This window comes from Arachis hypogaea, chromosome 15 (genome assembly GCF_003086295.3).
Source record: "Arachis hypogaea cultivar Tifrunner chromosome 15, arahy.Tifrunner.gnm2.J5K5, whole genome shotgun sequence".
Classification (NCBI taxonomy): Eukaryota; Viridiplantae; Streptophyta; class Magnoliopsida; order Fabales; family Fabaceae; genus Arachis; species Arachis hypogaea.
Genome location: NC_092050.1, coordinates 158015714 through 158039787, shown reverse-complemented (window position 1 = coordinate 158039787; position 24074 = coordinate 158015714). Strand labels below are relative to the sequence as shown.

The window sequence follows — 24074 nt, the reverse complement described above, 5'->3', positions numbered from 1 at the left end:
TCTATGTATTAAATACTTTATATATACATATCTTAATATACTATACATACATTTAACTCTGGTTAAATCAAACCACCATATGTGATAAATCTTAACTAAATTATTTAAAAGAAAAAAAAATAGAATTGGACCGTTGTATATGCTGCTCGAGAAAGAGGGAAGAATATAGAACCCTAATCATTTTCATCTAATTTCGTCTTCTTCTCTTTTCTATATTCACAGGAAAAATTTGTTTTCGTCGTCTTCTCTCTCCTTCACTCTCAGGATATACTTTCTTTTTCCTCCTTCTAATCTTCGAAAGTCGTCGATCTTGTAGCTGACCCAGAACAATCCATCATTCTTTTCACTGTTCTTTAATTCAAAATCGCCGATTTTATTGTTGGAACTCAGAACAATCCATTGTTCTTTTTACCGTTCTTCCCTTCAAAGTCGCCAACATAACAAATCTCTCTGTCTCAACAACGGCCCAATTCTAATTATTTTTCTTTTTTTTTAAATAATTTAGTTAAGGTTTACCACATATGGTGGTTTGATTTAATCAGAGTTAAATGTATATACAGTGTATTAAGATATGTATATATAAAGTATTTAATACATGTATTAAATTCATTATTTTTTATTTTTAAAAAATTAAAAATTCATTTGCTGATTGAAATTAATGAATACACTTGTCACCAATTAATTGAACGGAAATATTTGGTAACAAAAGAAAATCAGCCAAAAACAGTCATAACTTACCTTATTTATTATTCATTAATTGTTTTTTTTGTCTCTCTAACATTACCCTTTATCTAAATACAAGATGAGAGTTTTTAAAACTGAAAATGTTGAATCTCTCACTCTAACATCCCTCAAGAAAGTTTGTAATTTAGTTTCATACAGGAGTATCTTTAATTCTTGATGCTTCATAGCCTGAAGTGTTTTAGTGGAGAGGAGACATCGTAATCTAGCTTTGTGGTATACACCAGTTTAACCAAGTCCGACATTTTCATTTCCTTATAAATTGGAGGATTCTCCTTTGTCACCAACTCTTTTATTGGTCCATACATTCTTCCACATTCATTTTGAACATGTTGTCTCAGAGAGCATGAAACCGAAACTCGTGGACCTACTTTTTGAGCCACAACTCTGTGCTTGGCGCTCATAAATTTGTCATTTGTGATTAGCTGTAATCAGTATTGCGACATTAAATAAGTCACTTGAACAACTTAACTATTTGTTTGATGGAATATTATATAACAGTAATACATGATTAGTTAGGTATTTGCTTAAAATAGAAATTAAATTCGATATAAAATATAAAGATTAAAGTACGTTTCTCTAATGTTTAATTTTGATATAAAGATTTTAAACAGAATTAACGTTTAGAATAATTTTAACATAAATAAAAATATTAAGAACAAAATAAAATTAAAAATTATAAATCTTAGAGATAAAAAATATACTTTATTTTTAATATAAATCCTGACACAATCAATGATAAAATTATGATCACCTGCATCATGTCACCAAGGTTAACGATAAAAGCACCAGGAAACGGAGTGATATCAAACCATTGGTTTTCATGAAAGACTTGAAGTCCACCAACTTGGTCTTGTAGAAGAATAGTTACAAAACCCAAATCCGTATGAGAACTTAACCCCCAAGTGAGTTCAGGCTGAGGGCAAGGAGGGTAATAATTTCCAACCATGAAAATCCCTTCAGCACAATCTATGTCCTTGAGATAATTGCCTTCTAGGCCTAATGCCTCCGAAAGTAATTCTAACAGCGTGAGTGCCAGTTTTTTAAGATGATTTAAGTACTCAATTATTACATCCCTGCAAACAAATGAATCTCACACGTCATGAAAATAAACAATTTTAACATTTTTTGTTTGTGATTTTAGTTTTCAAATTTTATTTTCTCTTTTTTATTTTTATTTTTTCTTATACAAAATTTTAAATAATGAAAATATAAAAAATAAAATAGAAAGGTAATTAGTTCCTTCTAAATAAAAATCAAATCCATCACCTTATTTAAAGAAAGAAATAGCTATTACCTAAGTTAAATTAATAGATAAAAATTCATATACAATTATTTTTATAAAAAATAAATAGTGAAAAACATATTGAATTTTTTAATAATTTATTATTATTAACTATATTTTAGAATATTTTACAATATCTCTTTAATTTAATAGGTCAAGAACTAGTCCATTCTAAATAAGAGTTTTATTTAAAGGTTTGCAGCCGATCAATGGTTATTGCATATATAAGACGGATTCAAACTTTTTGACATTTGAAACGAACGTAAACCAAGCTAGAGTTCTACTCACCTGCAAATGGAAGGGAGTTGGTGAGGGTCAAGGGGCCCTGGTGCCAATAAACAATAGAGGGTGTCCCTCCAATTAACCTCTGAAGTGGAAAAATTGAAGTTGGTGTTGTAGAACACTCTCTTTGTAATATCACGTGAATAGAATTCTCTCTTCATCTCAGCATCTTGCTCATGAAATTTACGCACCCCATCAAGCATTTCATCCAAAACACTCTCTGGAATTTCATGGTTGACCACTTGAAAGAAACCCCATTTCTCACCCGCATCTTTGACTTTCTGAACGATCTCATGGCGTGAATTAGCTTCTTCGTGTAGTGATCCCAAATCAATAACTGGAATACTAACATTGGTAGCAGAAGAGGAAGAAGAAGGAGAAGAAACGTTGACTTTATGGTTATCATGAACGAATATTTTTGGTAACTTAGTCAAACCAGCATCAACAAGACCCTTCACACCTGCTTTTGTTTCATCAAGAAGCTTTAATTCCTTGTTCCTATCATAACCTCCATCTTCATGATCTGCTTCCACCATGTTTCACTCTGTTTTCCATAAAATTTCTTTATTCAACTAAGAACTTAATTCATGGTATCATAACAAGAGTCGTGTTCTACTTGATTTTCTTCTGCATCAGTAGCCATCATGTTCTTCAATTCCACTCTCTTTCTGATAACAGCACATTGCGCTATCCATAAAAACATGTGGTTAGTTTCTTTTTTCCTCAACCTTATCTCTCTAATGTCATTCTCTGCTTCTCTGGAAGTCTTTTTTGACGCCGGAATTTAGTACTATTTTAAATTAAACTTATCGAGTTTATGAACTTAAGTTGCCATAAGAAAAAAAAAAAGGGGTGAAAATTTGTAAAAATTATAATCAAATTAATTAATAGTTGTAAATTAAATATACAAAAATTAGATATCTATTTAAATATAAAATTATTATTTTTCAGATATATATACGTAATACAAAATAATCGTCCAATAAAATTAGATCAAATTTGATTTAAATTTAAAATTCCTAACAATACTACTAAGCAAATCAAAAACAAATCAAATTTTTCAACAAACTCTAACAGCAAAAAAAATTAAAAATAAATTACTAAAATTCAAAAATTAATAAAAATTGTCTCTCATTGAATTCGAAAAATTTTATTGGACTTTTTGTTGTCTTGCCTTAGCCCAATGGGCCTTATGAATTGTTGCCCTTTCAGCACCACTATTTTTAAGATGGACTCCAAGACTGGCATGACACAATTCTTCTAGAATTCAGATCCTTGACTATGACAAGATTATCATTCCATTTCTTAACTCTAAGATGACGAAAATGTCCTGCTGACTACGTATCATTCTCTCCTTTTTAAAAAAGATTCGTCCTCAAATCTTGATTGAGAAGCTCTTTTTTCCTCTAAGGAATCCAAATTCAATCTCCGGTTCAAATACCATGGTTTGATGACTTTTCTCTAATGGTGGTTGTCCTTCATGTGTGCAAGTTCAATCTTTTCAACCATGCTATCATCATCTTGTCCAAAGTGTGCAAGTTGTCTGTCTTCCTTTTCATTCATATTAATGCCTCCATAATTGACCAGTGAATCTACAACGCCTGAAAAAGTGGATATAAAAACACTAAGAATTTCATGGTTAGATGTATGAGAAACTAAGGACTCTGTGGATTTCAATGAGACTAATGCACTCTTGTCTAAGCTAGAACTTTCTAGATCTCTCTCACAAGTGTGTTTATTGAACTCAGTTTTTTTTCGCTCATTGATTCCTCTCGCTCACTATTCTCATCTTTTCTCTCAAAACTCTCGTTTTCAATCAAACATGGATTCTTTTCACTCAAACACTCAATCTATTTCTCAATTTCTTTTCTCTCATATTTTTCAAATTGCTCACATCCCAGGACCCAGTTGAGAAATTTTGCATTGTTGAATCCTCCAAGGACACATCACCCTTTACAGTATACTCAGCAAATTCTTCCACCGCTGGCTTTGAAGAAGAATGAATGATAGGCGTAGAAAAATTCCTCTTGTTATAGCGAGCTATCATTTGTTGCACCTGCTCCCAGTCAATGGCCAATTTGACCAAATCGTCCATGGTTGTGAAATGGTAACGTTGGACTTCATCTGCAAGTTCTTCACGTAATCCAAACAAAAATCGGTCCTTAAGAACCTCAGGACTCCTTTTAATATTAGCCATGTACAGCAAATATAGAAACTCCTTGTGGTACTCCATCACTGATTGTGAGCCTTGTTGTAACGTTAAAAACTTTCCAAAAAAATGTATTGTGATATGATGATGGCACAAACTGCCTCCTCATGATTTTCTTCATCTTCTCCCAGCTGCTAATTGGGCGCTTTCCGTACCGTCTTCTAGATCTTCCTAATTCAGTCCACCATATACGGACATCATCGGAGAAATTGGCTTGTACCAGTCGAACATTCTTTTCCTCTGAAAGGATGCAATTTGCAAAAATCGACTCTACCTTCCTTTCCCATTCGAAATAAGCTTCAGGATTCTGACTCCCTTTAAATGCAGGGATTTTCAACCGAGAATCCTTTTTCACATATGAGATTCCTTCATCATCACTATCGTAATACTCAATCATTTTTTTTCTTATTATTATTATTATTATTATTATTATTATCAAACACTGATTTAAAGACAGAATAATTGCAAAAACAAAATTAAAAAAGATTTTTTTTTCATTTTTTTTTTTTGGACTCTAACGTGAACTAACAGAAATTAAAGAGAAAAAAAAAATAAAGAGACTAAACAAGACCCATGGAACGTGTAGATAAATAAGAATTTACCTACGACCTGTAACTGATACCAGATGATAAGAAAATAGAATTGGGATAGATAAATGGACTTTTTCCTACTAGACCTCTAAGAAACATGTTCTTAGCAACCTAGGTCACCGGAAGAGTTTTCCCTACTAGACCTTCAAAGAACCTGTCCTTGACAACCTAGATCAGAGGGATGAAAATTGAATCACTCAATTTTCTCCATCCAACAAGCGAAGCAAATCACTCACCTCACTTAATCACACAATAAAAACGTGTATAAAGCACTAAGGAAATTTTATTCATCAAAGTTTAGTCTTTCTCTGAGTAGGAAATCTCTCCTTCCTCAAATGTACCCAAACCCAATCTCCTGGTTCGAAAACTATATGCTTTCGGCTCTTGTTAATCCTTTCAGCCGTGGTTTTGTTCTTCCTCTCAATTAGGTCACGAGCCTTTGCATGTATTGCTTTAACTTTCTCAACCTTGCCAGCTCCATCTAAACTAATAAGATCACTCAAGGGTAAAGGCATTAAATCTAAGACAGTGAGAGGATTAAAACCATAGACAAGTTCAAAGGGTGAAAAACCAGTGGAAGAATAGATTGTCCTGTTATAAGCAAACTCAATAAAAGGTAAACAATCTTCCCAGGTTTTCAAATTCTTACCAACAACAGCACGCAATAAGGTTCCCAATGTCCTATTTACGACTTCAGTTTGACCATCAGTTTGAGGGTGACAAGTAGTTGAGTATAACAATTTTGTTCCCAACTTACTCCACAAAACTTTCCAAAAGTGACTTAAGAATTTGACATCACGATCAGAAACAATAGTTTGGGGAACACCATGTAAGCGCACAACTTCTCGAAAGAATAGGTCAGCAATATATGTGGCATCATCAGTTTTATGGCAAGCAATGAAATGAGCCATTTTACTAAATCTATCTACCACAACAAAAATGCTATCTCGACCTCTCCTAGTTCGAGGCAAACCAAGAACAAAATCCATAGAAATATCAACCCATGGATGCACAGAAACAGGTAAAGGAGTATACAAACCATGTGGTAAAGATTTAGATTTAGCTTGTTTACATGCAATGCATTTAGCACAAAATTTCTCAACATCTTTACGCATGTGGGGCCAGTAAAAATGCTCAGATAAAACATTCAAAGTCTTATGCACACCAAAATGACCCATCAAACCCCCACTATGTGATTCTAGAACAAGTAACTCCCTAATAGAACAAGTAGGTACACAAATCCTATTACCCCGAAAAAGAAAGCCATCATGCTTATAGAATTTGTTATACGCACCATGTTCACATGCAGCATAGATAGAGGCAAAAGCAGAATCAGTTACATACAATTCTTTCATACACTCAAAACCTAACAGTTTAGAAGTAAGGATTGTGATTAAAGAATACCTTCTAGATAATGCATCAGCAACCACATTCTCTTTACCTTGCTTATAGGCGATTACATATGGAAAGGATTCAAGGAATTCTATCCATTTTGCATGTCTCTTGTTCAGCTTCCCTTGGCCCTTCAAGTGTTTGAGGGATTCATGGTCAGTATGTACCACAAATTTCTTAGGTAGCAAATAATGCTGCCACACTTTCAAAGCTCGCACCAAGGCATAAAGCTCTTTATCATAAGTTGAGTAGTTGAGACGGGCCCCATTCAACTTCTCACTGAAATAGGCGATTGCTTCGCTTGTTGCATGAGGAAGATTGGAGGATCCAACACTAAGGTCTGTGTGGTGGTTTCTTTCAGCTTTCGTTCCTCTGATCTAGGTTGTCAAGGACAGGTTCTTTGAAGGTCTAGTAGGGAATCCTTTCTGGTGACCTAGGTTGCTAAGAACAGGTATCTTAGAGGTCTAGTAGGAAAAATCCATTTATCTATCCTTTATCTATCTTTTATGTTTTCGCTGTGTCTCTTTATGCCAATAAATTCCTCTTCTTGATGTCATTATTTTCTTGTCCCCTTTTTACTGAATAATCCTTTATCTATTATGATATAACCCCTAACCCCCAAGCCATTCCCTATTATCTGGTATCAGAGCAAAAGTGTTGAAGATATCACTCACATGACTGTGTTGAGCCACAACGAGTGGAGAGGTGTAGACCCTTTAGTTGTTGATGGCAATGCCGGAGATAACAAGGGGCTTCTTTTATTGTTACTATGTTTCTTTGATTTGGTTGTTTGACTGCTCCAATGTATTGTGTTAAACTCTTTCTTTTCAAAAAAAAAAAAATCGTCCGTGCAGTATGATTAATTGAAGTTTCTATACATAACTTTTTTCTAATGTCAAAAAATTTCGACAACAACTATCATTTAATTGTTTCAAAAATACCACCTTTTTAGGGTTTTTTTTTTGGGGGACAAAACATGGTACTATGTGGTCGTTATCTAATGTTAGTGTTCAAATAGTACCTTAAAAATATCATCCATATTTAAATTTAAAAAAGTATAAGTAACCAACATTCCAACAACATTAGTAAATAATGATGTATTGAATATTTATTTTATTAAGTATGCGAATGGTTATTCTAATATTAAAATTTAAATAAATAATTTAGAGATATAATATATTTTTATTTTATTAATAATTATTCATATTATTCAAAAAGATTATTGGCTATCTAACATAACCTTGTTAACTTTTCTTCCTTCTTCACATCCAATAAATCCTCATATTTCTTAATGTCTGACTTTGATCTTCTAGCGCCACCAATCTATGATTGTAGCATTGTCCTAACAAGAGCTTTTCCCATAAATCGTCATGCCCAACAATCTCATTCCACTTTCAACTATGTCTGTGAAAAGTTTTCCAACCATTCAAAATGCATGTGCATTGCCGTTACAGCCAAAAAATGCTATAATTTTTTAGGCTTTATTTTCTGAAAGATTTAAACATTGTAATTAATTTTTTATTCTACATTTTTTTATTCGTCAAATTTATTTCTTTTAAAAAGAATAATTTTAAATATACCATAAAAATAATGTGATATATTAATTAGTTTATATTTTTATTTTTTATTTTAAAATTTTATAAGAAAATAATAATAACAAATTATATATTTTTGGATATTATTTTCAGTTTTTATGTAAAAATTTAAAAATAAAAAGATATTGAAATACCATATTTTTATCACAACAACATAGCTCAGATACTCAGTTTTTTTTTATTAAAGATAGAGATATTTAAATCTGTCACCTCTTAAATAAATATAGAGAAATTGTATCATTTAAATTATAATTTATTGAGCTCAAATACTCAGTTTTCAATTAGAGATTTGTGTATATTTCGGTACCGAGTTTTTTACACATATTTAGAGTATTCAGTATCCACTTACCTATTATGACACAACCCAAAATCTAAGCATTTCATATCTACTCATTTTTTAACCATGCTTCGATATTTGAGACGTGATAAATTATATATTTACGTAATTATTTTAAAATTTATATATTTTTGTAAATTTTATATTTATTTAATTTAAATAAAAAAATTTTAAATTATGGCATTTAAAATAACTTTTTATTATATTTTATTGCGTTTATTTTTAGAGACAGGATACAGAGATATAGATAGTACATATTTAAAATATGTTTGGAAGCAGAGACATGGATACGAAATACATTGTCTCCGATACAGTTTTTTATATTTGTGTGTCCTTTCTTTTACGAAGGATAATGATGGACACAGGATTTGGAAGAGTGGACACGGATTTTTTTATAAATTTTGTTTTTCTTTTTGTCTATAGATATTTTTTATTATTCCACTATTATCCCTTCTTATTTTTTCTATAATTAATCTTGAAACTTTTGAAAGATAAATATTATTAAAGGTAAAATTGATCTTTTAAAATGCTAAAAAATAATTTATAAATTGTAATTGATTTTATATAATTTAAAGAAAAATCAGTTTTTAGATTAAAAAAATTAATTTTCTAAATAAAAATAAATTTTTATGTGTAAAAACTAATTTTTTTAATGTAAAAATGAATTCTTTTTTAAAACTAATTTTTTATTTAAAATTAATTTGGCTTATTAACCCAAACAAAATTTTTTATTAATCAAACTCAGATCTATTTTTTTATTAATCTTAACTATAGGTATTCCTACATATTAATAATAAATTTAAAAATAAAATAAATATATTTATAATTTTTATTTTAATATAAATACTATTATATATTTTTTTATTAAAATTTTTTGTCTCTCCAAACATTTTTTCAAGTTTCATCTGTACTCATACGTACTTTCATTCTTTATTAAATTAATTTGTACTTGATGTAGAAAATTTAGAATAATGTGGTTATTTTAGTCATTTTATATAATATTTTAGTCTTGTTCATATATATCCAAACATAATACTAGACATTACATTAATGTCTTATAAATCATATCCAAATACAATACACAAACAATAATTTTTAGTGTCTCCATCCTATTGTCTCTGTCTCAGTGTCATATTTTATCCTGTCTCTGAAAACAAACATAGCTTTATATACTTCTCTTCTTCTCTCTTCTCAAATTCCTGCCATTTTTAATTAGTTGAAATTTTTAAAAGTCCACACTGTAATTTTAAGACATTATTTCTTAAACAATATCTAAGTAAGTTAAATTTCACGCACCAAAATATTATACATTTAAAGTTTAATCTAATTACAAATAGTATGTATTTAAAATCTTCTAGAAAATATGATTTGAATATTTATAATTTAATTGTATTTTGAAAAAGAAAGGATATTATTAAATAATATTCCTAACTATTAATATTTTAAAATATCTAAAGAGTAAACGAGAGTACATAAAAGTACGTATTTTTAAAAATTTATTAAAAAATATATGAAATTATATGTTAAAGTTATTATTTATTTAATTGTGTGTAATATATACATACAAGAAGTAATATTAAAAAAATTTGCCATCTCCTATCTTTGGTTAAAAAAAAAAAAAAGGAGCAATATTAAAAACAAAGAAGTTGTAATTTTAAGTTCATTGATATATATAATTTTAAGTTGTAATATATAGTATTGATGGTTTATCAGTAGTTAAGAGAATGAGAGTTGAATCTTAGCCCATTTTTCGCTTAGTAATTCTTGTTGTCCTTTAGAACACTTGAGAAGATATTTTTGTTTTTGTCCCGTGCCTAGTCAAGAGACTTTTTCGTTTTGTCTCATGACCAGCCAAGAGATATTTTTCAGTTTTGTCTCATGTGCAGTAGAATATGAAATGGAGTAGAAGAGAGAGAAAATTACACCCAGATATATCCTGGTTCAGCTGCCTATATCCAGTCTCCATCACAACAATGATGAAATTTCACTATAATCATCTTTGATTACAAACACCAATTCTCCCTAGGAACTACCCTTCCTATCCAGGACAAGTCTAGAGTCTAATCCCCAATCCTGAACTTGACTTGGTCACTGCCAAGCTTTCAACTGCTAAGTGCTAACCCAACTTGTAAGGGGATTCCCACAGAATCATGAAACACAACATAGATGTACTACGGACCTCTAAGGACATCTATGACTTTTTCTTTTAATTTTGTGCACTCTGCCTTTTTTCGCTCTATGGCTTTTTCTTACAAACCTTACTGTTTGCCTTTTTCCATGAGACTCAAGACAGACAAAATTAAACAGAAAATTACAAAATGAAGAACATTGAAGGAGAAGAACTTCTGTTAGCTTAGGTAGTTATGTGAACACTGTGCTTTCACCATTTTCCTTGCTTCAACCCTGCTGTTCTCCCTTATTTATAGAAGGGAAAGCCTCCACGATTGAAACGGTTAAACCAAGCTAAACTTCTTCTTCTTCATGCAAAACCGGTTCGGCCAGAGAGAGAGAGGAGAGATAACCGAATGCTATAACCAACATGCAATTACCTCTGAGTCTTCCCTTTACCCCAAGCTTCATCAATCCGAGCCATCCCTCTTGACTTGCACTCCAAGAAGGACTCCTAAATGTGTTCTTGATGCATGACAGCTCCTCCTGCTTCACTTTTGCTTCCTCTTTCACGTAGCCTCCCTAGCTACCTTCTGTGATGAGTGAACACAAAGCAGAGACGAGTCATGCCTTTGAGATCTTCTTCCTCTGACCGAGATCTTCTTCTTCCATTTTTGGTATGGAGAGCATGAGCTTATTTCGCCAAATCTTACCTTATTTTGGTGAAGATCTCAGCCACAACATACTTTTTGTTTTCTTTTTTCTTGCCATCATTACAATGGTCTTGTTACTTGCTTCTTCTTCTCTACGGTAGCTTGCCATAGCTTCTATATTTTTCTGAGAAGTGACCGAGAGTGAGAAGAGAGAGTAGAGAGAGAAAATTTGAACAATAATCAATGCAACAAAGAGAGAATTATAGTGAATTAAGTTTTTCCACTTTTCTTTGTTGAATAGCGTGCCTCATTAAGGCAATCAATCAAATCAATTGCATGGTTCCAATGCAAGTTAATTCAAGTTAATTAAATTTGAAATCTATCACTACTTGAAAGGTGGATCCGTTGGAAGTAATTAGCATGAAGCAAAACATTTGCTTTCTCTCTTTTCTTCATTTCGGGCCAAGCTAGTTGGTTTCCAACTAAAATTTGAATTGGACTAATATTGTTTCAGCCAAGTCACTTAAACATTTTAATCAAGGCTGAATGTTTGCAATTTTATTGGGCTTGCAATTTTTCTTTTCTTTTCGGCCAAATGGCAAAAACCTGCACAACAAAATTATTTCAATTAACATATATGAATTGAAATCAAATTAATAATTTTGTAATTAATTATTTTTAATAATATTTGATCATCATTAAATTAAATTAGAATTTTTCAAACACATCAAATATTTTTGTTTTTTTAATTGTGATGAAAAAAAATCAGTAGAACTCATACAAATTTTTTTTTTTATTTTCTTTAATAACTAAACAAAAAAATATCATTTTTCATTCATTTTTCGTTCCATTCATTTTTTTCAATTCATATTTTTTTAACTAAACATAATGTTAATGTCTCGCTCTCATTCCAGCTCCAGCGCCACTAAGTTACGATTGCTCCCACTGTCTCAACAAAAGGTTTCCCACCAAATCAACATTTGATAATTTAAATTTTAAAATAATATATTTTTAAAGATGTATTAAAATCTTTTAAAACAAATAATTAAATATTATATTTTTATTATTATCTAAAATAAAAGAATACTGTACTCTCTATCTTTTAAATAAATAACTAAGAGCTTGTTTGGGTGAGTTTTTAAGAAAGATCTTTTTTCGAATTATCTTTTTTTAAAAGATCTTATAGAGAAGTAAAAGTAATTTTATGTTTGGATATCTCATATAAAAAGATCTTTTTATCTATCAATTATGTTTGGATATAACAATATAAAAGTATTTTTTTGTTTATTTATTACATGAAAAATATCTTTCTTTTAAAGAAAAAAAATCTTTTAAAAAAAATGTAAATTACAGCTTCTCAAAAAAGATCTTTTTTTAATTTTACTAGTGCTTTTACTTTTACTATTAAAAATTTACCAAACACGTTAAAAAATAAAAAAAGATATTTTTTTATTAAAATTTTTTTTTTTAACAAAATAATAACGCTCAAACATACACTAAATATTATACTTTTTGGACGAATCAAGTTCAAGCACCAAAGTTTATCTGTGCTAAATGTGTAGATGGGAGTTTCCCAAAAAAGAAGGATTTAGAGCATCATTAGAAGGAAGCATCCCAAATTCAAGTATATATGCAAGAAATGTGAGAATCAATTGAAAACTGATTCGTTGAGAAAAGCACAAAAGTGAGGTATTAATTTTTTGTTCAGTTATTCGCTTTTTTTTTCAATGTTAGACAAAGCTCATTGGTTTAGTTAGTGCATCACTTCCATCTCCTCTTCTAGTTTGTTTATTGTTAAATTTTTCCATAAAAATATAATAGTAAATAAATAATTTTTTTTAGAATTAGTTAAATTATTTGAAAGTCCACGCTATAGTTTTAAGGCATTATTTAGCTCCAAAATATTGTACATTTAAAGTTTAATCTAACCCTAAATAGTGAGTATTTAAAGTCTTCTAAAAAATATGATATGAATCTTTACAATTTAGTTATATTTTGGAGAAGAAATAGTATTATTATATAACATCTCTAACTATTTATTATTTTGTACTTGTATTTAGACCTAGTTGAGAATTTTTAAAATAATTCTATTATTAGTACCTAATTAGCTAACTTGGTTATTATTATTATTATTATTATTATTATTATTATTATTATTATTATTATGAAAATAGAAACAAAAATAATAAATATAATTATATAAATTTAAATTATCTTCTTCATTTGAGGGGTATATGAAAATACATGGGAATACGTATGTCACGGCCCAAAATGAACCATGATCGGTGCTCAAGAAAATAATCTCCAAGCAAGCCTAACCGATTCAAATATAAGTTGAATAAGAAAGTTATAAATATTTTAAATAAATTTACAATGTCTAAAATGAATAATTACATATTTTTAACAAACAAAAAAATAAAATAAATATGGGTGGATCCTGCCTGTGACATATGGAGCAGATGACGTCTAAGAACTTAACAACGAATAGATACTCATTGCAGATCATTACTCTTGAATAAAAAGTCTCACATAATCAAATATTTATTCCTGAAAAATATTTTTAGAAAAATGGAGTAAGTTTTGCAACCAAGTGACTAGACAGTACATCTATAATCCACATGAGACCATATAAACATAATTTTAGTTATAAGATAATAATTTATATAAATAAGTGAATCAATAAGGGAGTCCTCATACAGAAATCAAATCAAAAGTCCACATTTGGGCGGCTCCACCTCTATGGGTAGCCCTTTCCTCTTGTGTGTCCTAACGAAATATCAGATCTAACATGTGGCCTACACGTTAGGCTAGCAACACGCTTGCTAACAGGAGTCTGAGTTAGATGCATCTAAATTAACGTCATAATCGCCGTTAACTACGGTTTTCTTATACGAGTCTCCTAAACCAATTCAAATCGTATAAATTCAAATATAATAAATCTTTGATCTTTCAAATATATACGGTATTGAATCAAATCAAATAATACTTTCTCGCAAGAAATTTTTTCTAATCATAACTTCTTCAATCATAAGTTATTTCAAACACATATCACAATTCCAAAGTCAATAAGTACTAACAAATACTTCAATACTTCAAAAGTATATATTCGAGTAAAATCAAATGTTCTAAAATAATATAAAACTTCATCAAATATATATAAAGTCTCATGTAAAATTTCTAAGATATGAGCTTCATAAAAATATTTTTTCAATTATAATAAATTAATTATACTAATCAAATCAAAATTTTTCAACAATAATTTTATAAATATAATTAGAAACTCATAATAGCATAAACAAAAAAATTAACAGTTATAAATATAAATCTTACTCACAAATTGGTCCCAGGAGACCGAAAAAATCAAACCAGAGAGCTAAGATAAAAGGTGAGGAAGGTTGAAGTAGAATGAAATGAAAGAGCATGAAATTTGGATCGAGGTAGCAGCAACAACTTGGATTCCTCACTGCAACAACCTCAACAACAGCCCTAGTATCAATAACATAGAACAACCACGGTAATAATGGCAGCGAATCCAATAGCCTACGGTGGTTTAAAACTAAGCAAAGACAAAAAGGGACATCAAACATGATAGGACAGAGTCAATAATAGAGTTTTATGGCAAGACAAGGTAGAACAAGTTTAGTCTTACCAAAGAAAATAAGATGATGGAGCATCAGCAGCTCCGGTGACCCCCAACCGGCAAGGACAGAACAGGCAGAAGCAAAGCTGAGCTAGGGCAAACTTGCAGAATTTTCAACGGCAGCTTCCAGTAATGTCAGCGCGATTCCCGATGACCAGAGGCGCGGTGGCGCAGCTTGCGACAATGGCGAGGCGTACCAGCTCCCCCTCCTCGCGAGACTCTCCTCTCTCTAGCCATTGTGTTTCTCTTTCCTCTGCGAGCTCCTCTCTCTCTCTCTTCGAAGTCCCATACCTGCAGCTGCAACGGCGATAACAAAGCTCCCCTTCTAGCGGCAGGGACGGTCTCCAGGGGTGATGGCGAGGTCGGCGGGACAGCACCTCCTCTCTCGCGCCTCTTCCTTTCTCCTTCCCCTATTCCCTGTTTCGAACTCCTTCTCCCTCTCCCTACTTGACCCGCAGCAACGACGGCGATGTCCAGCCTCAAAAGTGTCACCTCCTTCTCCCTCTCTTCTTCCTTTCTTCTCCCTCTCTGTTTTTTCTCGCTATTTTTCTTTCTTTCATTCTCAGCAGGGTGTGTATGTGTTAGGAGAGAGTTAGTGTTTAGAAAAAAGGGGTAAAGAGTAATTTAGGTATTTTGATAAAATTAGAAGGTATATATAAAATATTTCAAAAAAAAAAACTTGAGATGTTACAACGTCTTATTTGAAAATTCATAAAAAAATAAATAAAATTATATATTAAAGTTATTATTTATTCAATTGTACGTAATATATGCATACAGGAACAATATTAAAAATGAAACAATTGTGATTTTAAATTTGTCAAGATATAATCTCAACAAAATCCTTTAAAAATAATTATTTTATTTTATTTCCAAAAAAAATAAATGAAATGATTTTTAGGTTAACATTTTCTTTTTCTTTTTTTAGGTAATTTGCACGACAACTAATTAATTATGAATAAAACTCAAAACAGCCCCTGACAATTATCTCAAAAGACAACGAGGTCCTTAATAAAAAAAAAAAACTCAACCCGACTCCTGACAATTACTTCAAAAGGACAACGAAGTCTCTGTGCCAAAAAAAGTTAATGTTATTTTTTTTTGCACAGAAACTAATCAATCCCAAAAAAAATATCAAGAACCGGATTGAGTGTTTTTTTTTTTTCTTGAGGACCTCATTATCCTTTCGAAATAATTGTTGGAGACCAGATGCTATATTCAATCATTATTTATTGCATTAATACCTCCTATGGGAGGGTCATAGACCCAAACTCAAGAAAGATGGTCACTAACTACTCACTATCCGCGAGGTTGATATAGCCTCTTAATTCTTCTTCTTGTGGGTATCAATGTCAAGTTCATTTTTTCCATTGTTCTCTCTTTTCTTTCTTTTTCTACCTTACAAAAAAAAAATCTTAGATGTCAAAGTATTGGTTTAAATTGGTTTTTTAATGAAAAAAAAACTTTTTAAAAAATAAAGAACTTTATTTAATTTAAAAAATATATTTGGATATATTTTTTAAAAAGTATTTTTATTAAATAAGAAAACAAATTATTTCCTTTTTTCTAAAATTAGCAAAAGATGTTTTTAATACTTGAAAATTCTTTTTAAAAAATTTATTCAAATATAAAATATTTTTTGTGTTAAAAAATATTTTTTTTAAATATAAAAAAATTAATACTTTTAATATATATATATATATATATATATATTAATTTAAAAGATAAAATCAATATAATTCACTACAAGAAATTACTATAATAGCGATCGATTTTAGTGACTGAAAAAATTGGTTGCTAATAGTAACTGATTTAGCGACCGATATAGAATTTTTAGGATCAGAACTTTAGGAATTAGCGACTGATTTTATCGGCGGTCGATTTAGCGACCGAAAAGGTGATCCTCATTTAGCAATCGATTTACTCAACGACCAATTATGTTAGCAACCGATTTAGCGACTGATACTCTTTTGTGAGTGTTTGGTGGCCTTGTTCAAAAATCAGCCGCTAACGATTAGTAGGGGTGTGCATGGTTCGGCTCGGCCCGACCCCGAACATTTTAGGGACTAATTTGGTGTGATTTTACCGGGTCTAGGGTTGGATAAGGGGCTCAAAAATAGACCCGGTCATTATTTCGGGTTGAGTCCGGGATATAGCTCGGGTCACCCGGACTCGGTCCGGTGGCCCGTCATCATACACAATTAATATTTTGTGTTATTAGTGATGACTGATAGCTATTCTTATGTGAAATTTAAGTATTGTAAACCTTAGTATTTTGTGTTATTAGTTATTATAAGACTATAAGTTAATGTTTTATGTTTAAAATACACAAGACTTTAGACTAATGCATTGTGTTATTTGTATTGATTTAAATATTTGATATTATTAGACAATATTAGTATTGATTATGGTTATACTTTAATTTTAGAGAAGGGTTGGTTTTTGTTATATTTTTCTAAGTGAATTTTACCATGTCAAATAATGGTTGGAGTTTTGGAAATTTGGATATTTTCACATGCTAGCTTACAAGAAGGTATCAAAGTAATGTAATATTAACGTCCCGATTTTCACCCAGTATAATCGTGACCTGAAAGTGTATAGATTTTATCGGGTTTAGAACCGGATTCAGGTCTAACAAATAGGCCCGATATATATTTTGAACCGGGTCTAGGTCATATTAAACCCGGTTTTGTCGACCCATGAACACCCCTAATGATTAGTGACTGAAGTTGGTCTCTATTTTTTAATTAGCGACCACCATAATCAATCGCTAAATCGGTCGCTATTTCGATAATTTCTTGTAGTGATTTATTAGAATTTGGATTATATTGATTTTATTTTATTTTTCAATCGAAAAAGTTTTGAGTCAAATGATAAGAATTTAAAATTTGGATGGACATAAACCAATAAAGTTTTAAAGTTTTGTATTTTTGTATTTTAAATTATATTGTATATAAATTTTGAATTATTTTTTTTCTAAAATTAAATAAACCAATCCAATACAATTTAAATCACAATAGTTTGAATTAGATAGAAATAAAAAAATTAAATTAGATCACTACCATAGATATCAATATATCATAATCGTTTGAATAAGATTGAAAGATAAAACTAAACCAAGATAATACAAACTCTGTTGCAAATATTTTTTTAGTTTCCAAAAGAAATAAATAATAAAGTTCAAAAATGTAAATAATTTGAAAAATATAAATATAAATATAAATATAAATTTAATTTATTTTAAAAAATCACTTAATAGAATATTTATAGAACTATTTTTTTTCAAAAATATTATGTGTATATAAAATCAGCAGCAAATTACTTACATAAAACAAAACTCCTCTAATATTACCTATTTATAATTCTCCAAAAATACTTATATTTCAGTTTTATTTAATTTTATGTAATTTCTGTGGTCTTTAGCGAATTCAATATATATATATATATATATATTATGGAATTCTGACATTATTTACACATAAAATAAAACATAACTTAAATGGTGTCAAAATCTCATAATTTGTGTATATATTTTAAATTTTTTATTAATATAATCAAATTTGATTAGATGTATAGTTAATATTTGGTAAAAAAAAAAATTTATATGTCAAAGTTATATTTAGTCCCAACAATTTATATCTTCTTATATTTTTACCCAAATATTAATTAAATTTAAAAATATATCATATAATAATTATTTCCTAACGAAATGTCCTTCTAATTAACTAAGAAAATACAAAAATATTCTTTTGTATTGTATTGCAAAAGAATTGAAGGATCTTTTTCAATACTTTAATTAACCTTTTATAATTAATTTTATATCCTTTCAAGTTAAATATTGTTAAATTGTATTGGAAATTAAAATTTGAATTTAATTTTATAAAGACTAAAATATTCACATAATCTATCATAAGAGGCTAAAATGTCCTTTTAACATTAACTTTTAAAATGACTAAAATATCCTTGTCCACTTTTAACATACTACAAATAGTAAAATAAATTTCTAATTGTTTAACTTTAAAAAAACTAAGGTACAATTAGATTTTTAACCCTCCTTCACATTCATATCACAAATATTTAAAAAAAAAAACCTATGTGTAGGAAAAAGAAAAAATTGTTCTGTACTTAATCTCTCCATTCTCCACCTTTGTGTTTTAATAGGACATTAAGTCAACATTCAAGGTTGTCCTATTAGAATTTTGCAACTTTTTCACGAAAGAATTTGTAAAATATAGTTGATGTAAAATTATGTAAATGTAAACACACAATTACTTTCATTATTTGTATGCTTGTAATATATACTTATTAAAACAATTAAAAAAGTTTATAAAAAATTGTGAAATGCTTGTGAGTCTATTGTATAAAAGACTTACATCACGTAAATTAATATTTCAGAAATTATCAGATAAAAAATAAATAAATTGGTTGATCAATATAATTTTGCAAGAATACACTTAAGCTTTTATAGAGTATCCTCTGAGTCTCTGACATTATTATACATCATTACAGGATGATATATTAAGTCAAGTTAGGCATACTGAGTTAGTAAAGAAAAATGACTCTGTGGATTTAATAATGTCCACCACCAAATTCAATTTCATGAAACCCAGTACACAGAATGAACCTTGTTCAAATCAATTGAAAGTCTTCCCTAACATACCCAATCTGAGATGAGCTAAACTAACCTGAACTAATTTATTATTCATTATCATGGATATGCTTTTTGGACAAATATTAATTATAAATTAAATATGAGAAAAACATATATAAGTTTTTTTTTTTTTATCAATTGTATATTGAGACTTTTGTATGAGTTTGGCATAAAATAATATAGGCATAATAAACTAAAAATACAAAATAAACTTTTGATCAATAGTTCTAGAAGTAGATCATATAATAATATTAGGTACAAAGTACAATATGGACCTACGATCTATATATTTTTTTGCCATTAAAAAATAACGCATAAAGACCAATATTAGTATATTACACAACTGAAAATTAACCCTACTCTCTTCAAGAATTCACCAACTCATGAGAATTCAACAGTGAATTCTTTTCTTATAATTTCTACATAGTTCCATTCAAAGGTAATCAATAATCATGGATTACAATGCTGATATTAAAGTTGCATCATCTAGCCTTATTTGCATGAGGAGACAATTATTGCAGCAAAAATAAACTTTTCTAAGGATTTTTATTGTGTTGAGTTACAAAAATGTAATGCAGGTGGACTATGTTTGAAATTAGAGGAATGCATGAAAGACAAATATAAGCCGTGAGCATTGCTAATCCCAGTCCAAGTCCAGAAGAGACACTCCAATTGCAAGCAAACATCCAAAGCAATAAATAAAGGTCAAAGATATGTTGTGCTAAAACTTTTGAAGATATATAAATTAAATCCTTAGAAAAACTTTTGAAGACATATCTTTTGAAGATATAAAACTTTCTCCTAAAAGCGTCATAATAATTTGGAGACATGTATTCACCATACAGGGAGAACTAATATTTAAGGATATGTAACAGATAGTCTAAACAAATTCAAAGACTTGAAATTTGGAAAGATTAAAGTACAAGGACAAAAGCTTAAGGACTAAGGAGTATGAATTAGGATAACCAAACAGGAGGACAAAAGAGATTCACATCTAACAATACTCTCTGGAAACTTCTATGGTCCAAGTCGAAGATGCCGATATCTTGAGCAACAGGATCATAAAATGATGATTGCGCCGCTATTTGGTTATCCGTAAACCAAATTTGATTTCCTTTGCTTAGAAAAGGCGCAGGAATTTGAACAGAAGAATTAAATCCAATCACTAGTATATAGTTACCTAAATTATCTAACGTTGACCATTCTTTTCTGTTTCTTTTTAACTCATAGATATCAAATTTGTAAGTTTCATATTCTTCGTTCTTTTTCTCTGTATGTCTTACTAACATTAATAAGCTTCCATTGGCGCACCCAACAAGATATTTAGGCTTGGTAGGGCTTAGGAAAATTTCAGATGGAGGTCTGGTTTCATGGATTCCTCCCTTAAGCCCTGCTCTTGTCTTTGTATCAAATTCATATAGCTGCCCGTAATTGTTTATGGCATATATCTTTTCTTGGAAAAATATTACATCATCAAACCTCTTATCTCTTGTTGGAAATTCTACCCATCTCATATTGCCAGGCTTGTAAAAGGCCAGTCTCCGGTTAGGTCCGAATATCACCAACGCCATAAAATTTTCAATGTCACACTCAGGAGATGAGTTTATAATAACCTTACAAACATGGAGTCTATGCAGTTTATCTCTTTCCGTGGTGCTCCTAATGTCACGAAAATCCCACAGTGTGTATTCATCCCCATGATTATCAGGCTGGTAATCAATTATATCAGGAAAAGTTGAGACCGGAGGAAGATCCAATCTACGATTTGTAAATGGATTTAACATTTGGATAGTGCCATCAGATATGGATACGACAATCAACCATCCATGACCAGAACCGCGAATTAACTTGTTGTAGGACTGCATCTCTGGCAGCATGATATGGTAAATATTTTTCTCTTCAAGGACGCAAGTATCAAGAGTTTCATCATCTGCAGCAGCTAATTGCATGAGATGATAAATCTCCTCGTCTTCGTAGGAATGATTCTTGACAGTTTCGTCAGGTAACAATAACCACGGAATTTTGTTTCCATTGGGAATCTTTGCAAGTTTCAAGCTCCACTCTTTGCAAACCAATCGAAGCTGGATGTAATCATCGTAGGCATGGAACCGTTTTGAAATTTCTTTCAACAAATCTTCATCAATGTCTGCCCATCGATTAATCTCGTCCATGTTTCTGACTCGAGCTATGTTGAGTTACAAAGAGTCAGATCTGAAAAAAAAAAAAGACAGAATTTGAAAATTCGTAGAAAGTAAACGTCAATTCACTCCACCCACAAATAAAACTACAAACACGAAAAAGGATTCATAATAATCGTCAAAACCAAATCCTAGAAAAAATGTGCTGCACCGAAGAATCATAAGCATAATTCAACCAAATCATGTATCGAACCTAAGAATCATAGGCATAATTCAACCAAATCATATGAATGAAACCATATAGGAAATTCAATACAGAATTGTGGCAATGATTTTATTTTAAATCAATAACAGTAAAACAACAATTCACCAAAAGAAATACAACATAATGAATTTAAAAATCAATCTCAGTAAAATTAATAAATTAAACAATTGAATTTATAACTTAATCTCAGCAGAATTAATTCAATATGAACGGATTGAATTCAAATAAAAATTAAAAACATTAATATCTCAAAATTCAGCAGAATCATCAATACATCATATGCATGTTCAGACTAAAATTCAAATTTCCGAGGGGTAGAGTCAGGGAGATAGAATCAGGGAGAGTTAGAGACTGAGACCTGAGAGGGTTGAAGCAGAGACTAGAGACTCCACGTCGGCGAGAAGGGGAGAAGCATAAACGACGCCGGGGAGGAGGGGAGAAGCAGCGACGACCCACGGCAAGTAGCAGCAACAGAGAGAGAAGGGAGAGAAGGGGTTGGGCGATGAGTGTGAGAGTGGCGGTTCTTCGAAGAGAAGAAAGGATTATGGGTTCTGGCTGTTCTTCCAATTCCAACAGAAGATTTGGGTTTTCTGCTGGGTGGGGGTGTTATGCGCGGGGTTTTCTCACAACATTGATTTTTAAATATTGAATTACGGTTATTCAAAGATGGGGTTTCCTTCAAAGATTTGTAAAGAAAACTTTTGGTTTGATTTCTGTTGCTCAAAGATATATACATGTGTTTTAATTTTTAAATGATTTAATTTACAATTGCTGATTGATATTGATATGGTTTCTAAAAGATAGTGTTTAATTTATTAAAAAAAGTTAAAAAATTAATATTTAATTTAAAATAGATAAAAATAAACAAAATTTAAACAAATAGTAAAATAAAAAATTAATTACTCTCAAATTAAGATAGTTAAATTTATATTTTGTAAAAGTTACAAAATTAACCGTAATTAATTTCTCATATTATTAATTTTTTATTTTAGATAATTTAAATTTAAAATTTAGATAAATATAAATTTAGAATAATATTATTACACATTCAAATCTTTTTGTTAACTAAATTAATTTAATATAATAAAAATAATTTTTTTTTCAAAATCAATGATATTTCATTAATAGAAATAAAAAGAACAAGTGTCCATATTACAAGGACTCAACAAAGCAAAAAGAATCTCTCAATAATCATTAGAAACGAACAAAATGTTAAATTTTTTGGAGAAGAGCAGAATAAGAAGATAATAATATATGTGAAGTTGTCATGTTGAAAATACATAATACAAAGAGTCACCTTATTTATAGGGATATTACCAACTAACCTCATAAATATTTCATCTACTAATTATTGGTCATTACTAACTTAAATCTCAATTGCTAACAACACTAATAATATTTTAATATGCCTCCGCAAGCTGGTGGATGGAAGAGGTCAATAATCTCCAACTTGGATAAATTTTGATGAGATGGTTGAAGAAGAGGCGTGTGGCGCGAGACGCAGAGGAAGAAGGAAGACACATGTGTGGCAGGCTGACGATTCTAGTCACGACGAAAAGGAGAAACAAGGCTACTGCTCTAGTTCTGTGTTCGAGAGTGAGACAACCAGGAAGGAGCAGGAAGAAAAAGAAGAGAGAAGAAAGGAGACGTCGGGGACGTCGACGACGTCAACGGATTGAACAGATAGATAAAGAGAGAAAGAAAATGTACAGACAGGAGATGTTTTTTGACAGAGGAAGAAGAAGAAAGGAAAAAAAGGAGAAGAGAAGAGAAAAAGAAGAGGTGACGGTGACAACAAACTTTGAGAGGCGCGTGAAGGCGCGTTTCAACTCTCAATGACCATAATTTTAGGTAATAGAAGGAGAGAGGGAATGAAATAGCCAAGACAACACCAGGTTATTGCGAAGCTCCCCCATATTGAAAACAGAAAATCATCAGTTTAGAGGAGAAAGAATAGAACCAATGAAAAAGTTATATTTGTTTTTGGAGATGATGGCCGTAGAAAAGGATCAACACTAAGAGTGATAGTTACTGCCAGTAAGGATAGGAATGATAAAGACAGAGGTTGGAATTTTCTTAGGATAAATATAAAAAGAGCTAGTGGGATCTTGTGCTATGTTAGAAGATGATTCTACATTAGAGAGGAAGAAGACAATGGGGATTGATTATTTGGGTTTGAAGAAGAAG

The 24074-nt window shown here is 30.4% G+C and overlaps 2 protein-coding genes across 2 annotated transcripts; both read right to left on the bottom strand.

Annotated features, from left to right (window-relative positions):
- Positions 1 to 713: 713 nt before the first annotated feature.
- Positions 714 to 3116, bottom strand: LOC112751797 (deacetoxyvindoline 4-hydroxylase). Its single transcript, XM_025801062.3, has 3 exons — positions 2315 to 3116; positions 1496 to 1817; positions 714 to 1166 (listed from the first exon to the last, which is right to left on the bottom strand). Exons 1-3 carry the CDS (start codon positions 2842 to 2844, stop codon positions 906 to 908), a joined length of 1113 nt encoding a protein of 370 aa, XP_025656847.1. The 5' UTR covers positions 2845 to 3116; the 3' UTR covers positions 714 to 905.
- Positions 3117 to 20200: 17084 nt separating this feature from the next.
- Positions 20201 to 22520, bottom strand: LOC114925409 (putative F-box protein At5g55150). Its single transcript, XM_029293223.2, has 2 exons — positions 22246 to 22520; positions 20201 to 21695 (listed from the first exon to the last, which is right to left on the bottom strand). Exon 2 carries the CDS (start codon positions 21653 to 21655, stop codon positions 20441 to 20443), a length of 1215 nt encoding a protein of 404 aa, XP_029149056.1. The 5' UTR covers positions 21656 to 21695; positions 22246 to 22520; the 3' UTR covers positions 20201 to 20440.
- Between the last annotated feature and the right edge of the window lie 1554 nt (positions 22521 to 24074).

Bases quoted from the DNA above. Each gene is read 5' to 3' on its own strand.
- LOC112751797 (XM_025801062.3), bottom strand. From the start codon at position 2,844: ATGGTGGAAGCAGATCATGAAGATGGAGGTTATGATAGGAACAAGGAA. The intron at 1,818-2,314 runs GTGAGTAGAACT...ATTTGTTTGCAG, and splicing joins CAACTCCCTTCCATTTGCAG to GGATGTAATAATTGAGTACT. The intron at 1,167-1,495 runs GTGATCATAATT...TACTGATTACAG, and splicing joins ACCTTGGTGACATGATGCAG to CTAATCACAAATGACAAATT.
- LOC114925409 (XM_029293223.2), bottom strand. From the start codon at position 21,655: ATGGACGAGATTAATCGATGGGCAGACATTGATGAAGATTTGTTGAAA.